This window comes from Heptranchias perlo, chromosome 6 (assembly GCF_035084215.1).
Source record: "Heptranchias perlo isolate sHepPer1 chromosome 6, sHepPer1.hap1, whole genome shotgun sequence".
Classification (NCBI taxonomy): domain Eukaryota; kingdom Metazoa; phylum Chordata; class Chondrichthyes; order Hexanchiformes; family Hexanchidae; genus Heptranchias; species Heptranchias perlo.
Genome location: NC_090330.1, coordinates 76,926,408 through 76,943,164, shown reverse-complemented (window position 1 = coordinate 76,943,164; position 16,757 = coordinate 76,926,408). Strand labels below are relative to the sequence as shown.

General features: G+C 43.1%; 1 protein-coding gene across 2 annotated transcripts in view; it reads right to left on the bottom strand.

Moving 5' to 3' along the window:
* nectin3b (nectin cell adhesion molecule 3b) overlaps positions 1 to 16,757 on the bottom strand; it is a 236,283-nt gene that overhangs the window by 42,476 nt on the left and 177,050 nt on the right. For both annotated transcript variants that reach the window (XM_067986465.1, XM_067986464.1), the window contains exon 3: positions 5,405 to 5,704. In XM_067986465.1, the coding sequence (XP_067842566.1) occupies positions 5,405 to 5,704 (300 nt within the window). The remainder of the gene's footprint in view (positions 1 to 5,404; positions 5,705 to 16,757) is intronic.

Genomic DNA, 16,757 nt, shown 5'->3' with positions numbered 1-16,757 from the left:
TGGGGGATTTTAACTTCCCCAATATTAACTGGGATACCCAGAGTGTAAAAGGCTTAGAGGGTACAAAATTCTTAACGTGCATCCAGGAGAGCTTTTTGAGCCAGCATGTAGAAAGTCCTACAAGAGAGGGGGCGGTACTGGACCTAATTCTAGGGAATGTGGCCGGCCAAGTGGAAGAAGTGCTAGTAGGTGAGCACTTTGGTGACAGTGACCATAATTCGGTGAGATTTAAGGTGGTCATGGAAAAGGACAGGGAGGGGCCGGAAATAAAGGTTCTAAATTGGGGGAAGGCCGATTTGAATAGGATAAGGCAGGATCTGGCCAAAATGGACTGGGATCAGCTGCTTGTAGGAAAATCCGCATCGGAACAATGGGAGTCGTTCAGAAGGGAGATTGAGACCATACAATGGCAACATGTTCCCGTAAAGGTCGAGGGTGGTTCCAAGAACTCCAGGGAACCTTGGATGTCAGGGGATATACGAGAATGGATTAGGAAAAAAAGGAGGGCTTTTGGCAGATACAAAAGGCTAAAGACGGAGGAAGCCCTAGAGGAGTACAAAAAGTGCAGGGGGATACTTAAAAAAATTAGGAGATCAAGGAGGGGCCATGAAATAACACTGGCGAGCAAAATAAAGGAAAATCCTAAGATGTTTTATAAGTATATTAAGGGTAAGAGGATGACTAGGGAAAAAATAGGGCCCATTAGGGACAAAAATGGCAATCTGTGTGTGGAGCCGGCAGATGTAGGAGGGGTTCTAAATGAATTTTTTGCATCTGTTTTCACGATGGAGAAGGACGATGTGGACATAGAAATACGGCAGGGGAACTGTGATATACTAACATATTAACATCGAGCGGGAGGAGGTATTGGCGGTTTTAGCAGGCCTAAAAATGGATAAATCCCCAGGCCCGGACGAAATGTATCCCAGGCTACTGTGTGAGGCAAAGGAGGAGATTGCGGGGGCTCTAACACATATATTCAGAACCTCTCTGGCCACAGGGGATGTGCCAGAGGACTGGAGAACCGCTAATGTAGTACCATTATTCAAGAAGGGGAGTAGGGAAAAACCGGGGAACTACAGGCCAGTGAGCCTAACATCAGTGGTAGGAAAATTATTGGAAAAAATTCTGAAGGACAAAATTAGTCTCCACTTGGAGAAGCAAGGATTAATCAGGGATAGTCAACATGGCTTTGTCAAGGGAAGATCATGTCTGACTAATTTGATTGAATTTTTTGAGGGGGTGTGGATGAGGGTAACGCAGTGGATGTGGTATGCATGGATTTCAGTAAGGCCTTCGACAAAGTCCCGCACAGGAGACTGGTCAAGAAGGTACGAGCCCATGGAATCCAGGGTGCCTTGGCACTTTGGATACAAAACTGGCTTAGTGGCAGAAGGCAGAGGGTGATGGTCGAAGGTTGTTTTTATGACTGGAAGCCTGTGGCCAGTGGGGTACCACAGGGATCGGTGCTGGGTCCCTTGCTGTTTGTGGTCTACATTAACGACTTGGATATGAATGTAAAAGGTATGATCAGTAAGTTCGCTGATGATACAAAAATTGGTAGGGTGGTAAATAGCGAGGAGGATAGCCTCAGTCTGCAGGACGATATAGATGGGTTGGTCAGATGGGCGGAACAGTGGCAAATGGAATTTAACCCGGAAAAGTGCGAGGTGATACACTTTGGAGGGACTAACAAGGCAAGGGAATACACAATGAATGGGAGGACCCTAGGCAAGACAGAGGGTCAGAGGGATCTTGGTGTGCAAGTTCACAGATCCCTGAGGGCGGCGGAACAGGTAGATAGGGTGGTAAAGAAGGCATATGGGATGCTTGCCTTTATTGGCCGAGGCATAGAATATAAGAGCAGGGAGGTTATGATGGAGCTGTATAGAGCACTGGTTAGGCCACGGCTGGAGTACTGTGAGCAGTTCTGGTCGCCACGCTACAGGAAGGATGTGATCGCTTTGGAGAGGGTGCAGAGGAGATTCACCAGGATGTTACCAGGGCTGGAGCGCTTCAGCTATGAAGAGAGACTGGGAAGATTGGGTTTGTTTTCCTTGGAGCAGAGGAGACTGAGGGGGGACATGATTGAGGTGTACAAAATTATGAGGGGCACAGATAGGATGGATACTAAGGAGCTTTTTCCCTTCGTTGAGGGTTCTATAACAAGGGGCCATAGATTCAAGGTAAAAGGCGGGAGGTTTAGAGGGGATTTGAGAAAGAACTTTTTCACCCAGAGGGTGGTTGGAGTCTGGAACTCACTGCCTGAAAGGGTTGTGGAGGCAGGAACCCTCACAACATTCAAGAAGCATTTGGATGAGCACTTGAAATGCCATAGCATACAAGGCTACGGACCAAATGCTGGAATATGGGATTAGATTAGACAGGGCTTGATGGCCGGCGCGGACACGATGGGCCTCTATCCAGGTCCTAATTGGCAATCTGACTCAGAAAAGCTACAGGATGGCTGGTGTGGGAAATGGAAAATAAATGTGACACTGGTGCAGTTGGGGCTGCTCTTCTGATGTTGGGGCTAAGGCACATTGTTGAGCAGAATAGAGAGAGCTTAACTCTGCCTCTGGCTGTGTGATACCAGACCTGGATAATCTCTTCCAGTCATACCGGCATAGACACGATGGGCTGAATGGCTTCCTTCGGTGCTGTAAGATTCTATGATACACATGCGCCCTCACTTCTGATAACAGGTTACTCTTTGTTCCAAACTAGGGTCCTGAATCTAAATAAAGGAAATTACGAAAGTATGAGGTGTGAGTTGGCTAGGATAGATTGGGGAACTTTACTAAAAGGGATGACGGTGGATAGGCAATGGCTAATATTTAAAGAACGTGTGCAGGAATTACGACAATTATTCATTCCTCTCTGGCGCAAAAATAAAACAGGAAAGGTGGCTCAACCGTGGCTTACAAAAGAAATTCGGGATAGTATTAGATCCAAAGAGGAGACATATAAAATTGCCAGAAAAAGCGGCAAGCCTGAGGATTGGGAGCAGTTTAGAATTCAGCAAAGGAGAACAAAGAGATTGATTAAGAGGGGAAAAATAGAGTATGAGAGTAAACTAGCAGGGAACATAAAAATTGACTGTAAAAGCTTCTATAACTATGTCAAGAGAAAAAGATTAGTGAAGACAAATGTAGGTCCCCTACAGTCAGAAATGGGGGAAATTATAATGGGGAATAAAGAAATGGCAGGACAATTAAACACATACTTTGGTTCTGTCTTCACAAAGGAGGACACAAATAACCTCCCGGAAATGTTAGGGAACCAAGGGTCTAGTGAGAGGGAGGAACTGAAAGAAATCAGTATTAGTAAAAAAAAAGTGCTCGGGAAATTAATGGGGCTAAAGGCTGACAAATCCTCAGGGCCTGATAACCTATAGTGGCCCTAGAAATAGTGGATGCATTGGTGGTCATCTTCCAAAATTCTATAGGAACAGTTCCTACAGATTGGAGGGTGGCAAATGTAACCCCACTATTTAAAAAAGGAGGGAGAGAAAAAACAGGGAATTACAGACCAGTTAGCCCAACATCAGTAGTGGGGAAAATGCTGGAGTCCAATATAAAGGATGTGATAACAGAACACTTGGAAGGCACTAACAGGATTGGACAAAGTCAGCTTGGAAGGGAAATCATGCTTAACAAATCTACTGGAGTTTTTTGAGGAGGTAATTAGTAGAATAGATAGGGGAGAACCAGTGGATGTGGTGTACTTGGATTTTCAGAAGGCTTTTAAGGTCCCACACAAGAGGTTAGTGTGCAAAATTAAAGCACATGGAATTGGGGGGAATATACTGGCACGGATTGAGAATTGGTTGACAGACAGAAAACAGAGAGTAGAAATAAACGGGTCTTTTTCCGGGTGGCAGGCAGTGACTAGTGGGGTACCACAGGGATCAGTGCTTGGGCCCCAGCTATTCACAATATATATCAATGATTTGGATGAGGGAACGAAAAGTAACATTTCCAAGTTTGCAGACAACACAAAGCTGAGGTGGAATGTGAGCTGTGAGGAGGATGCAAAGAGGCTCCAATGTGATTTAGACAAGTTGGGTGAGTGGGCAAGAACATGGCAGATGCAGTATAACGTGGATAAATGTGAGCTTATCCACTTTGGTTGTAAAAACAGAAAGACAGATTATTATCTGAATGGTGATAGATTGGGAAAAGGGGAGGTGCAACGAGACCTGGGTGTCCTTGTACACCAGTCGCTGAAAGCGAGCATTCAGGTGCAGCAAGCAGTTAGGAAGGCGAATGGTATGTTGGCCTTCATTGCAAGAGGATTTGAGTACAGGAGCAGGGATGTCTTACTGCAGTTATACAGGGCCTTGGTGAGACCACATCTGGAGTATTGTGTGCAGTTTTGGTCTCCTTATCTGAGGAAGGATGTCCTTGCCATGGAGGGAGTGCAACGAAGATTTACCAGACTGATTCCTCAGATGGCAGGACTGACTTATGAGGAGAGATTGGGTTGACTAGGCCTATATTCACTAGAGTTTAGAAGAATGAGAGGTGATCTCATCAAAACATATAAAATTCTAACAAGACTAGACAGACTAGATGCAGGGAGGATGTTCCCGATGGCTGGGGAGTCCAGAACCAGGGGTCACAGTCTCAGGATTTGGGGTATGCCATTTAGAACAGAGATGAGGAGAAATTTCTTCACTCAGAGGGTGGTGAACCTGTGGAATTCTCTACCACAGAAGGCAGTGGAGGCCAAGTCATTCGATGTATTCAAGAAGGCGATAGATATATTTCTTAATGCTAAAGGGATCAAGGGATATGGGGAAAAAGCGGGAACAGGGTACTGAGTTAGACGATCAGCCATGATCATTTTGAATGGCGGAGCAGGCCCAAAGGGCCGAATGGCCTACTCTTGCTCCTATTTTCTATGTTTCTATGTAACTCCACCATTGGTGGCTGCTCTTTCCTCCACTATGCCAATGCCTTCTTGGGCTCCATTCCTAGGTTCTTCTGCTTGCTACTTCCTTCTCTGCTTTCAAATACCTAGAAACACGACTCCGAGCATGCTTCCCCCTCAACTTTCTGTCTCCTGCTCAGCATTGGCATTCTACATCATCTTTATATAAGCTGCCATTTAAAAATCAAGCTCCAAAATGTCAGTCAAACCTATAATATCTTTAAACATCCAGAATTCTATCAATTTTATTTTAATGTAATGGTTGTACAAAGCACGTTTGATGACTAAATTTTAAAATACATTTCACTGCACTTTTAGGATACACTTCCAATTTGAGAAAGCATGAGTAAACTAAAATAACGCCAGTAGGACAATGTTATTTTTAAGTATCAAACTTACTGATATTAGATCTGTGCTAATTATAACTTCAATTATACAGTATATTCAGATTTACACATCAGGTACTTACACTGTACATCCAAGATATATGGGACTCGAGTACTGGTATTCAGTGGTGGATGTACCACTATGCAGGTGATTGGTCTCTTCCTCACAAATCGGGACGGAATGATCTTGAACTGATTAACAACAGTCACAGTTTCATTTGGAGCAGAAATCTTGGTCTGCTGTTGTTCTCCAATGAGATCGGTTTCCCAGAAAACAACTGCTTCAGGTTTTCCATTGGCTGCTGTGCATACTGCTGCAACGGTCTCATTGGCACCATCTACAAGTGGTTCAGGGCCACCTCCCACAGTTATTATGGGTTCAACTATAAAAGTAATAAAAAATGAGTCTGTAGAATAGTGCAACTGAGAGTAGTCACAAAATATTGTAGCACTGTTGAACATTTACTTAGACACAGCTGATTCTACAAATGTGCACTACTGGTGGGGAGTTTCACCCGTTAAGTGTGTATTTGTGATACCATCACTTATATGAATAGTTGGTGCTGCCTAATGATTTACAATATTTCCATTCATACTCATAATAAATCTAAATTCAATTATACTATTTCAAAAGATTCAAAAGGCATGAAAACTAACACAATTACATGTTAGGTTCAATCATTTTACATTATGTTCAGGTAGTATTTTTTATGTGGATATCTGACATGAATTCAGTGTAATGGTAAAGCTGTACGTGGCATTACACAAGAGGTGTGGAGCTATATAGAGGAAAAAAATCAGGCAGTCAGGACTTCTGCTTATCATCCAGTTACACCTGGAAAGTACAAATTTGAATGCTGAGCGAGGACAGAATGCGTTTCAGTTGTGGTGCCTCTTATGGATGAATAACCCAATACTGACTTTTAAGCTCACACATGAAGAAACATGGGCACTGAAGGTGAAAAACCTGTATAATTTTTTGGCTTACTAGATTCTCAAAATTCATCAACACTGGGTGAGATAGAACTTCATAGCACCGAGCACTCTAGCACCATGCCCAAGACTGGATTATCCTCATGCCGTTACTGTGCAGCTCCTTGGAGAAAGCACTCAATTTGTGAGGTGTCCAATATAAGCAAAATAATTTTTCTTCCTTGAACTGGTCTGAAAGATACTGCTGAAAGAACATTTTGCTGGTAACTCCAATATATTTGAGGGACTGAGGCAAGTCAATGCCATGATATGCAACAATGTAAAGCATTATGCTGGCCATGCGAAAATGTTCTTATTTTGTCCATTTGAAATGTGAATATATATTCAGCAGAACAATTAGACATGCTGCATTTGTAAATTAGACCAGAGTCTAAATGAACATTTTGAACTGTACATAAGGGCATCAAGAGATATGGAGCAAAGGCGGATAAATGGGGTTGAGGTGCAGATCAGCCAACTGAATGGCGGAACAGGCACAAGGGGCTGAATGGCCTACTTCTGTTCCTATGTTCCGACAACATAGCTATACCCCTACAACATAGCTATACCCCACAGGCTTTGTCTCCTGCACTAAAATATTTTTTGCTTGCTCTCAGAAAAAGTCTGAGAATACAAGCTAACTTTTTAAAATCCAAATGCTTCCCGATGGCTGCAAATTTATTTCCTCCAATTCAGACTCTTTCCTATACTTTTATTGATGGCTGGGATATGTGATCTGTGGAAAATTACCAGCTTATGTTATGCATTTTAAGATTATGGGCAGCATTACTCATTTGTGATGTCACTCTGGCAGAACTCAATGTTGCTGTTTTGGTGGAGTTGCATCAAGATGCCTTCTTCATAGCTTCATAACTAGCCCTTCTAAAATTAACCATAGGTGATTAAGAGACAACTAAGAATATGCAGCTATCTCCTTTTATAACATTTAGGTTTAGAGGAACATTTTTGTACTGGAGGATATTCCTTCTTAAGGCTCTAAAACTTTTATTAGAGGTTTATCCTTCTTGCAACCTTACTTTGTATAACTCTGGTTCTCGAGGTACATACCTGTGTGACAAAGCACAAACATACTGAAAGTTTCATCAAAATGTACAATAGTTGTCAAAGCAAACTATTAGGATGTATAAGTAGGTCTTATACAATACAAATCAAAGGACGTCACATCAACAATATAAATGAGAGTGAATACATTTGGAGTAGCGTGCCAGTTCTGGGCACCTTTGTTGCAAAAATGCAGAGGTACTTATAGGACTCAAAGTGAAGAACAAGGATAGTATAGGGTTTTAAAGATCAATGAACTATGAAGAGCAGCTATGGAAGCTAATTGGTTTTCAATGAGGAGAATAAATGATGATTCAGGAATACGATGCAAGGGTTTCCAAAATCATGAAAATCACTACATTGTACACAGAGCAGTTCATTATGCTGAACTAGAAGAAAATGCAAGGACTTTATGATTAGAGCTATTAACTTCTAGAATCAACTACCACTTTGCGCAGCAATTGCAGAATTAGTCAAAGTACCACAAAAATTTAGTTCAACAGGAAATAAAGGGACAATCCTTCACTATTTACCTCATCATAACCCTTCATAATCCTGGAGGCCTCGACTAGGTCACCCCTTAATCTTCTTAGCTGCAGGGAAGAAAGCCCCAACTGCTCATGCCTGTAACCTCTCAACTTTGGTACCATTCTAGTGAATCATATTGGGGCAGAAATTGCTCAGAGCAGCAAACCAACATTGCTCGCCGCTCCATAAATTTATACTAACACACAAACGTACCGTGGTCTTTTCGTTGGGAACTTCCTCGAATAGGAAGCAGAAAAGAGCCAGCTTCAGTTCAAACGAAGCTAGGACCCTGGGAGAAGCAAGAAGATCGATCTCTCCCCTCAACCAATCAGGTTGCAGCATTGTCTCTGCCAGCTTAAAGTGTTAAACCAGGAAGTGAAAGGTCAACATTAAAATCAATGTAAAAACATTTATAGACAGCGAAAAGAGAGGGTAAGAAATAACTGAATTAAACAAATTCAGTTAAGGTAAATAAAAAAGTAAAACGTTTTTTAATGACCAAAAACTATTAAAATAAGGAGTAATAAGGCTCCACATTTTTAAAAGTTCATTTTGGTTGTTTGGCAATTAAGACTTACTGTTAAAACTTAGTTTGGACCTGCTTTTTTAAGCAAACCTGTTTTGTGGCGTAAATTAGTTACATTCCAGCCAGGCAGATAAGCAAGTTTGCACTTTTTCAATGATTTCTCTGATAGCAGCGTGTGATATACTTTTAATTCGAAGCTGTCATATCACTGGAAAACCAGGAGGAACAAATTCTAGATTTCCATGTTTCACTGTGCATGTGCAAACGCCGGAACTTGCTCCTCCATTTTGCCACTAGCAACGGAGAGCGCTGTTGAGCTTTCCGTTATTTCGTGAGCAATTTCTACCCCATTGTAACTGTTTGTACGTCAATTTATTGACAATAATACGGAGAAGGCTAAGAGATGGCCTAATCAAGGTCTTCAAGATTACAAGGAATTATGATGAGATACGTAGTGACAGGTCAGTGAGACAGTAACAAGAGGGCATAATTTTTTAAGGCATTAAGTTGGCACAACTGTACTATAAAAGGGACTTTCCAGTTCTGACAAAGGGTGTTCATCTAAAATGTTAACCTGTCTTTGCTCTTTCAGATACTGACTTGACTTCCAGCACTGTCAATTTTTTTTAAATCTTTGCCATTTTCTATAGTTGACCCTGATTATTGTCTATAGGTCACACGACTGCAGGGGGCACAACAGCTGAGCCCGGTCCTGCCTCATTCATCGCCCACACATGGCACTTCATAGCAGAGCTACTGATCAGGAGTTGGAACGTTGGCTGATTTTTTCCTCCTCATTACGCACAACAATTTACAATTCTATAACGTGTCTCAGAATGTTTATAAGAACTTCGAACGGTACAAGAAAAAGGGGTAAAAGTTAAATTTGGGGAGTAGGGGGACAAAGTATAATGTTTTAGGATACTTTTGAAGCCATGGAGAAAGGCAGCAAGGCAGGGAGAGTGTGGGAGAGAATTCCAGAGAAAAGAAAATGCTGCCAATGTCACAGTAAAGGAGGAGGTAGTAGAGAAATTGGATAAGATAAAAATAGATAAAGAGAAGGTACTTAAAAGGTTGGCAGTGCTCAAAAGTAGAAAGTCACCCAGTCCTGATGCGATGCATCCTACGTTACCGAGGGAAGTAAGGGTGAAAATAGCGGAGGCCCTGGCCACAATCTTCCAATCCTCTTTAGATATGGGGGCAGTGCCAGAGGACTGGAGGATTATCTCTCACCCCTGTTCAAAAAGGGGTGAGAGATAAACCAGGTAACTACAGGACAATCAGCCCAATGTCGGTGACGGAGAAACTTTTAGAGACAATAATCCAGGAAAAAAATTGTCACTTGGAAAATCATGGGTTAATCATTGATAGCCAGCACAGATTTGTTAAAGGCAAATCATGTTTGACTAAATCAAAAGTAGTATACTGTATTCACTGCTCACAATGCAGTGTTCTCTACATTGGGGAGACCAAACGCAGATTGGGTGATTGCTTTGCTGAACACCTCCGCTCTGTCTACAAGCGTGACCCTGACCTGCCGGTCGCTTGCCATTTTAATTTCCCGTTCCACTCCCACTCTGACCTTGGCCTCTTAGTGTTCCAACGAAGCTCAACGTAAGCGTGAGGAACAGCACCTCATCTTTCGTTTAGGCACTTTACAACCTTCTGGACTCAACACTGATTTCAATAACTTCAGATCATAACCACTGCTCCCATTTTTTCGGACAGCAAGTGCTGGTAATGGTTCTGCTGTTGCCATTCACAGCTACTCTAGACCGATCTTTTGGTTCTTTACTTGTCCCATTACCACCCTCCTCGCCTTACACCATCATCCGTTTTGTCATTTAATCGCTCTTGCCCACTACCCTATCATAGTCCTTCCTTTTTGTCCTTTCCTCCCCTTCCCATCTTCCCCAGCTCTGTACTTATTTAAAAACTTTAATATCTTCCAGTTCTGACCAGAAACATTAACTCTGTTTCTTTCTCACTTGCTGAGCTTTTCCAGCATTTTCTGTTTTTATTTTGTGTTTGACTAATTTGATTGAGTTCTTTGAAGAAGTAACAAAGAGGGTTATGAGTGTAGTATGGTTCATGTTGTGTATATGGACTTTCAAAAGGCATTTAATATGAAGTACCACATAATAGACTGGTTAGCAAAATTGAAGCCCATGGGATTAAAGGGGCAGTGGCAGTGTGGTTACAAAATTGACTAAGAGACAGAAAGCAGAGAGTAGTGGTGAATGGTTCTTTTTCAGACTGGAAGGAAGAATAGTGGTATCCCCCAGGGTTTGGTATTAGGACCATTACTCTTTTTGATATATATTAATGACATAGACTTGGGTATACAGGGCATAATTTCAAAGTTTGCAGATGATACAAAACTCGGAAATGTAGTAAACAGTGAGGAGGATAGGAGCAGACTTAAGGAAGACATAGGCATACTGGTGAAATGGGTAGACACATGGCAGATGAAATTTAATGCAGGGAATTGTGAAGGGATGCATTTTGGTAGGAAAAATGAGGAGAGGCAATACAAACTAAATGTTACAACTTTAAAGGGGGCGCAGGAAGAGAGAGACCCTGTGGGTGTATGTACACAAATCTTTGAAGGTGGCAGGACAAGTTGAGACGGCTGTTAAAAAAGCATATGAGATCCTTGGCTTTATTAATGGACAAATGTAAGGAGTCTTACAACACCAGGTTATAGTCCAACAGTTTTATTTGAAATCACAAGCTTTCGGAGGCTTCCTCCTTCGTCATGTGAGTGAGGGATTCCATAAAGGTACAGCATATGTAGTCTGAGAACAATGCCTGGTGATTATAGATAATCTTTCCAACTGCCACAGCGAAAAATCGCATAGACCTCCTCAGAAGACAAACACGGGACACAACCAACAGAGTACCCTTCGTCGTCCAGTACTTCCCAGGAGCGGAGAAACTACACCATGTTCTTCGCAGCCTTCAACAGGTCATCGATGACGACGAACACCTCGCTAAGGCCATCCCTACGCCTCCACTACTCGCCTTCAAACAGCCACCTAACCTCAAACAGACCATCGTTCGCAGCAAATTACCCAGCTTTCAGGAGAACAGTGTCCACGACACCACACAACCCTGCCACAGCAACCTCTGCAAGACATGCCAGATCATCGACACAGATACCACCATCACACGAGAGGACACCACCCACCAGATACATGGTTCATACTCCTGCGACACGGCCAACGTTGTCTACCTCATACGTTGCAGGAAAGGATGCCCCGGAGCATGGTACATCGGCGAGACCATGCAGACACTGCGACAACGGATGAACGGACACCGCGCAACAATCGCCAGACAGGAGGGTTCCCTCCCAGTCGGGGAACACTTCAGCAGTCAAGGACATTCAGCCTCCGATCTTCGGGTAAGCGTTCTCCAAGGCGGCCTTCGAGACACACGACAACGCAAAATCGTCGAGCAGAAATTGATAGCCAAGTTCCGCACCCATGAGGACGGCCTCAACCGGGATCTTGGGTTCATGCCACGCTACATGTAACCCCACCAGCGAAAAAAAGTTACCTGTTTTTAATACAACTGGTCATTCTCTCTCTTTCTCTGCCTTTCGGATGTTTCTCTCTCTCTCTCTCTCTCTCTCTCTGTCTTTGTGTTCTGACCATTTGTGTATTCAGTAGTCTTGTATGTAATGTTTCTCTGTCTGAACACCATTCAACTCCTTTGATTGCATTGATAACGGGCAGTTGGAAAGATTATTTAATCACCAGGCATTGTTCTCTGACTATATATGCTGTACCTTTATGGAATCCCTCACTCACTTGACGAAGGAGGAAGCCTCCGAAAGCTTGTGATTTCAAATAAAACTGTTGGACTGGTGTTGTAAGACTCCTTACATTTGTCCACCCCAGTCCATCACCGGCATCTCCACATCATCTTTATTAATGGAAGCATAGAGTACAAAAGTAAGCAAGTTATGCTAAACCTTTATAAATCACTGGTTAGGCTTCAGTTGGTGTATTGTGTCCAACTCTTTGCACAACACTTTAGGAAGGATGTCAAGGCTTTGGAGAGGATACAGAGATTTACCAATGGTACCATGGATGAGGGACTTCAGTTACCTGGAGAGACTACAGAAGCTTGGTTGTTCTCCTTACAGCAGAGGCGGTTAAGGGGAGATTTAATCGGGTTAAATCAAGAAGAGTTTCGACAGAATAGATAGTAAGAGTTTCCACTGGCAGAAGGGTCGGTGACCAGAGAGCACAGATTTAAAGTAATTGGCAAAAGTGCCAGAGGTGAGATGAGGAGAAATTCTTTTATGCAGAGAGTTATTATGATCTGGAATGCTCTGCCTGAAAAGGTGGTGGAAGCAGATTCAACAGCAACATTTAAAAGGGAATTGGATAAATGCTTGAAAACAGAAAATTACAGGGCTATGGAGAAAGAGCAGGGGAGTGGAACTAATTGGATAGCTCTTTTAAAGAGCCGGCACAGGCACGATAGGCTGAATGGCTTCCTTCTGTGCTGTAACATTCTATGAATATCAGGGGGTAGAATGTAAAAAAGATGGGGGATCAAGGATGGAGACCTGCAGCACAAAGAAATTGACTTGCCGGTACAGAAGAAGAAGCCATTTGAGGTGATGTAGTGACTATGTCGGGATAGGTATGAGTGGAAGCACAAGCAGTGCTGCAGATTGGAAGCAGTGCTGCAGAATGGAGTGGTCAACCGTGTTGATGGTATCAGAGAGATCAAGGGAGGACGAGGAGAGGCAACAAACCACAATTACAGTTGCACAGAATGTCATACATTTGACCAGGTTGGTCTCAGTGCTGTGAATACGGTGGAAGCTAGATTACAAAGTTGGAATAAAAGAGCAAGTTGGATACAGGGTGGTAGATGTCAAGAATAATGGAAACAAGGGTATTTTTTTTTGACAAGGGACTGATGGTAGTTTTGAAGGAATTAGATAAAGTGCCAAAGGTTCGGAAGAGCTTCATAATGTCAACAAGCATTGAACCGAGAGGAGGGGAACCGTGGTTTCAGAGATGAGGAATGTACGGGAAATGGGGAGAAAAAGTGTAGAGTAATTACAATGGGAGTAGGAAGGATTGGAGAAGCCGAGGTAGCCCGGTGGCTAGGTAACACGCACGCACACACACATACACACACACACACACACACACACACAGTTTTCTTTCCCTGCCATGTCCATTAGCAAAAAAAGAAAAATATCACCCCGAAAGGAATTGACTGCAATACAGGTGAGCAGACCAGGCAAGTGCAATGGCTCTTAGGAGACCAGTGCTAACCTCTTCATCCATGGCCTCTGACTCTACAGGACTGAGAAACCCTCTAATAGCAGAGGAGGGCTTTGGGCTGAAAGCCTGAGCAGATGTTTGCTATTCCACGTCACCCATCTTTAAGATAAGTGTGTCATCTAGCTTTGACACAATAAAAGTGTGTGTAGAAAAGCGAAATGATTATGCACAATGCTTGAAATGGTATCCCATAGAGGATATGGAAGTTCCCAATTTAAGTTTGTGCCATGCTTGATGGGAACCATAAGAAAGCCTTGCAAAAGTCGGTCCGAGGACCACTGCTTTCTTCATATATATTAATGACTTGGACTTGGGTGTACAGGGCACAATTTGAAAATTTGCAGATGACACAAAATTTGGAATTGTAGTAAACAGTGAGGAGGATGGTAATAGACTTCAACAGGACATAGGCAGGCTGGTGGAATGGGCGGACACATGGCAGATGAAATTTAATGCAGAGAAGTGCGAAGTGATACATTTTGGCAGGAAGAATGAGGGGAGGCAATATAAACTAAAAGGTACCATTCCAAAGTGGGTGCAGGAACAGAGAGGCCTGGGGGTATATGTGCAAAAATATTTGAAGGTGGCAGGGCAGGATGAGAATGCGTTTAAAAAGCATACAGGATCCTGGGCTTTATCAATAGAGGCGTAGAGTACAAAAGCAAGGATGTTATATTGAACCTTGATAAAACATTGGTTCGGCCACAGCTGGAGTATTGTGTCCAATTCTGGGCACCGCACTTTACGAAAGATATGAAGGCCTTAGAGGGGGTGCAGAAAAGATTTACTCGAATGGTTCCAGGGATGAGGGACTTCAGTTACATGGATAGACCGGAGAAGCTGGGGTTGTTCTCCAGAGAGCAGAGAAGGTTAAGAGGAGATTTGATAGAAGTGTTCAAAATCATGAAGGGTTTAGATGAAGTAAATAAAGAGAAACTGTTCCTATTGGCGGAAGGGTGAAGAACCAGAGGACGCAGATTTAAGGTGACTGGCAAAAGAACCAAAGGCGATATGAGGGAAAATTTTTTAAGCAGTGAGTAGTTATGACCTGGAACGCACTGCCTGAAAGGTTGGTGGAAGCAGATTCAATCACTGCTTTCAAAAAAGAATTAGATAAATACTTGAAGGGAAAAAATTTGCAGGGCTACGGGGAAAGAGCAGAGGAATGGGAAAACTGGATTGCTCTTACAAAGAGCCGGCATGGGCTTGATGGGTCGAATGGCCCCCTTCTGTGCTGTAACCATTCCATGATTCTAAGGGAACACACTAACTTTTGCATTCCCCAATGCCAAAAAATGTCTCTAATTTTTTTTTTAGCATCGGGGGAAGGCAAAGGAGCAAGATGAATGCATTCACTTGGCCGGCAATTTCACCTGATACAGCCTGATCTGTTCCTTTATGGGATGGTAGTTTTCAGCTCAAAATAGGACCACTCTCCTTTGGTGCATCTCCTGTAGTATGACCTCCAACTCTTCAGCATCAAATATAGCTCACGTCTCTGATCTGCCACTATGACCAATTTTCCCATTTTTCTGTTCCTACCACTATTTCCCTTCTAATGGCGAACTGTAGTCCTTTAAAAGCTGCTGCCTCTCAGGATCTTCCAACCCCAATCAAATGCGTTATAGGCTAAGCTTTTCCTGTGCTTATAGCCTATTCAAATTACGGGGAACAAATCTCACCAGAAAATTAGCCACAAATGAGCTTGCGCACTAGGCCAACACAACCTAATTTTGAACCACAGCTTAACTAGCAAGATATGGCAGCAGATGCCCCCAAAGTGCAGCTTTATTGCTTTGCACTAGTCAAAGGAAAAACAAGGGGTGGGGTGGGTCTGATCGAATTATATTGAGTACCTGGGAAAACTGGTCAATATCAACTTTATCGTTTGAGGCCATATTGGGAAGGAGAAAGGGGCACTTTGGTGTCGCTATCATCTTTCTTCAAGTAACAGTAACATGAGCTGGTGACATACAAGACTACGATAGAAATTAATGGGACTGAAAGCCGATAAATCCCCAGGGCCTGATAATCTGCATCCCAGAGTACTAAAAGAGGTAGCCATGGAAATAGTGGATGCATTAGTGTCATCTTCCAAAATTCTATAGATTATGGAACAGTTCCTGCATATTGGAGGGTGGCAAACGTAAAAAAAGGAGGGAGAAAACAGGGAACTACAGACCATTTAGCCTAATATCAGTAGTCGGGAAAATGCTAGAGTATATTATAAAGGAAGTGATAACAGGACACTTAGAAAATATCAACGGGATTAAACAAAGTCAACACGGATTTATGAAAGGGAAATCATGTTTGACAAACCTACTGGAGTTTTTTTTGAGGATGTAACCGGTAGAATAGATAAGGGAGAACCAGCGGATTTGGTTTATTTGGATTTTCAGAAGGCCTTTGATAAAGTCCCACATAAGAGGTTAGTGTGCAAAATTAAAGCACATGGGACTGGGGATAATATCCTTTTATTTTATTAGTTCATGGGATGTGCGCGTTGCTGGCGAGGCTGGCATTTATTGCCCATCCGTAATTGCCCATGAGAAGGTGGTGGTGAGCCGCCTTCTTGAACCGCTACAGTCCGTGTGGTGAAGGTTCTCCCACAGTGCTGTTAGGAAGGGAGTTCCAGGATTTTGATCCAGCAACGATGAAGGAGCGACGATGAAGGAACGGCGATATATTTCCAAGTTGGGATGGTGTGTGACTTGGAGGGGAACGTGCAGGTGGTGTTGTTTCCACGTGCCTGCTGCTCTCGTCCTTCTAGGTGGTAGAGGTCACAGGTTTGGGAGGTGCTGTCGAAGAAGCCTTGGTGAGTTGCTGCAATGCATCCTGTGGATGGTACACACTGCAGCCACTGTGCGCTGGTGGTGAAGGGAGTAAATGTTTAGGGTGGTGGATGGGGTGCCAATCAAGCGGGCTGCTTTGTCCTGGATGGTGTCAAGCTTCTTGAGTGTTGTTGGAGCTGCACTCATCCAGGCAAGTGGAGAGTATTCCATCACACTCCTGACTTGTGCCTTGTAGATGGTGGAA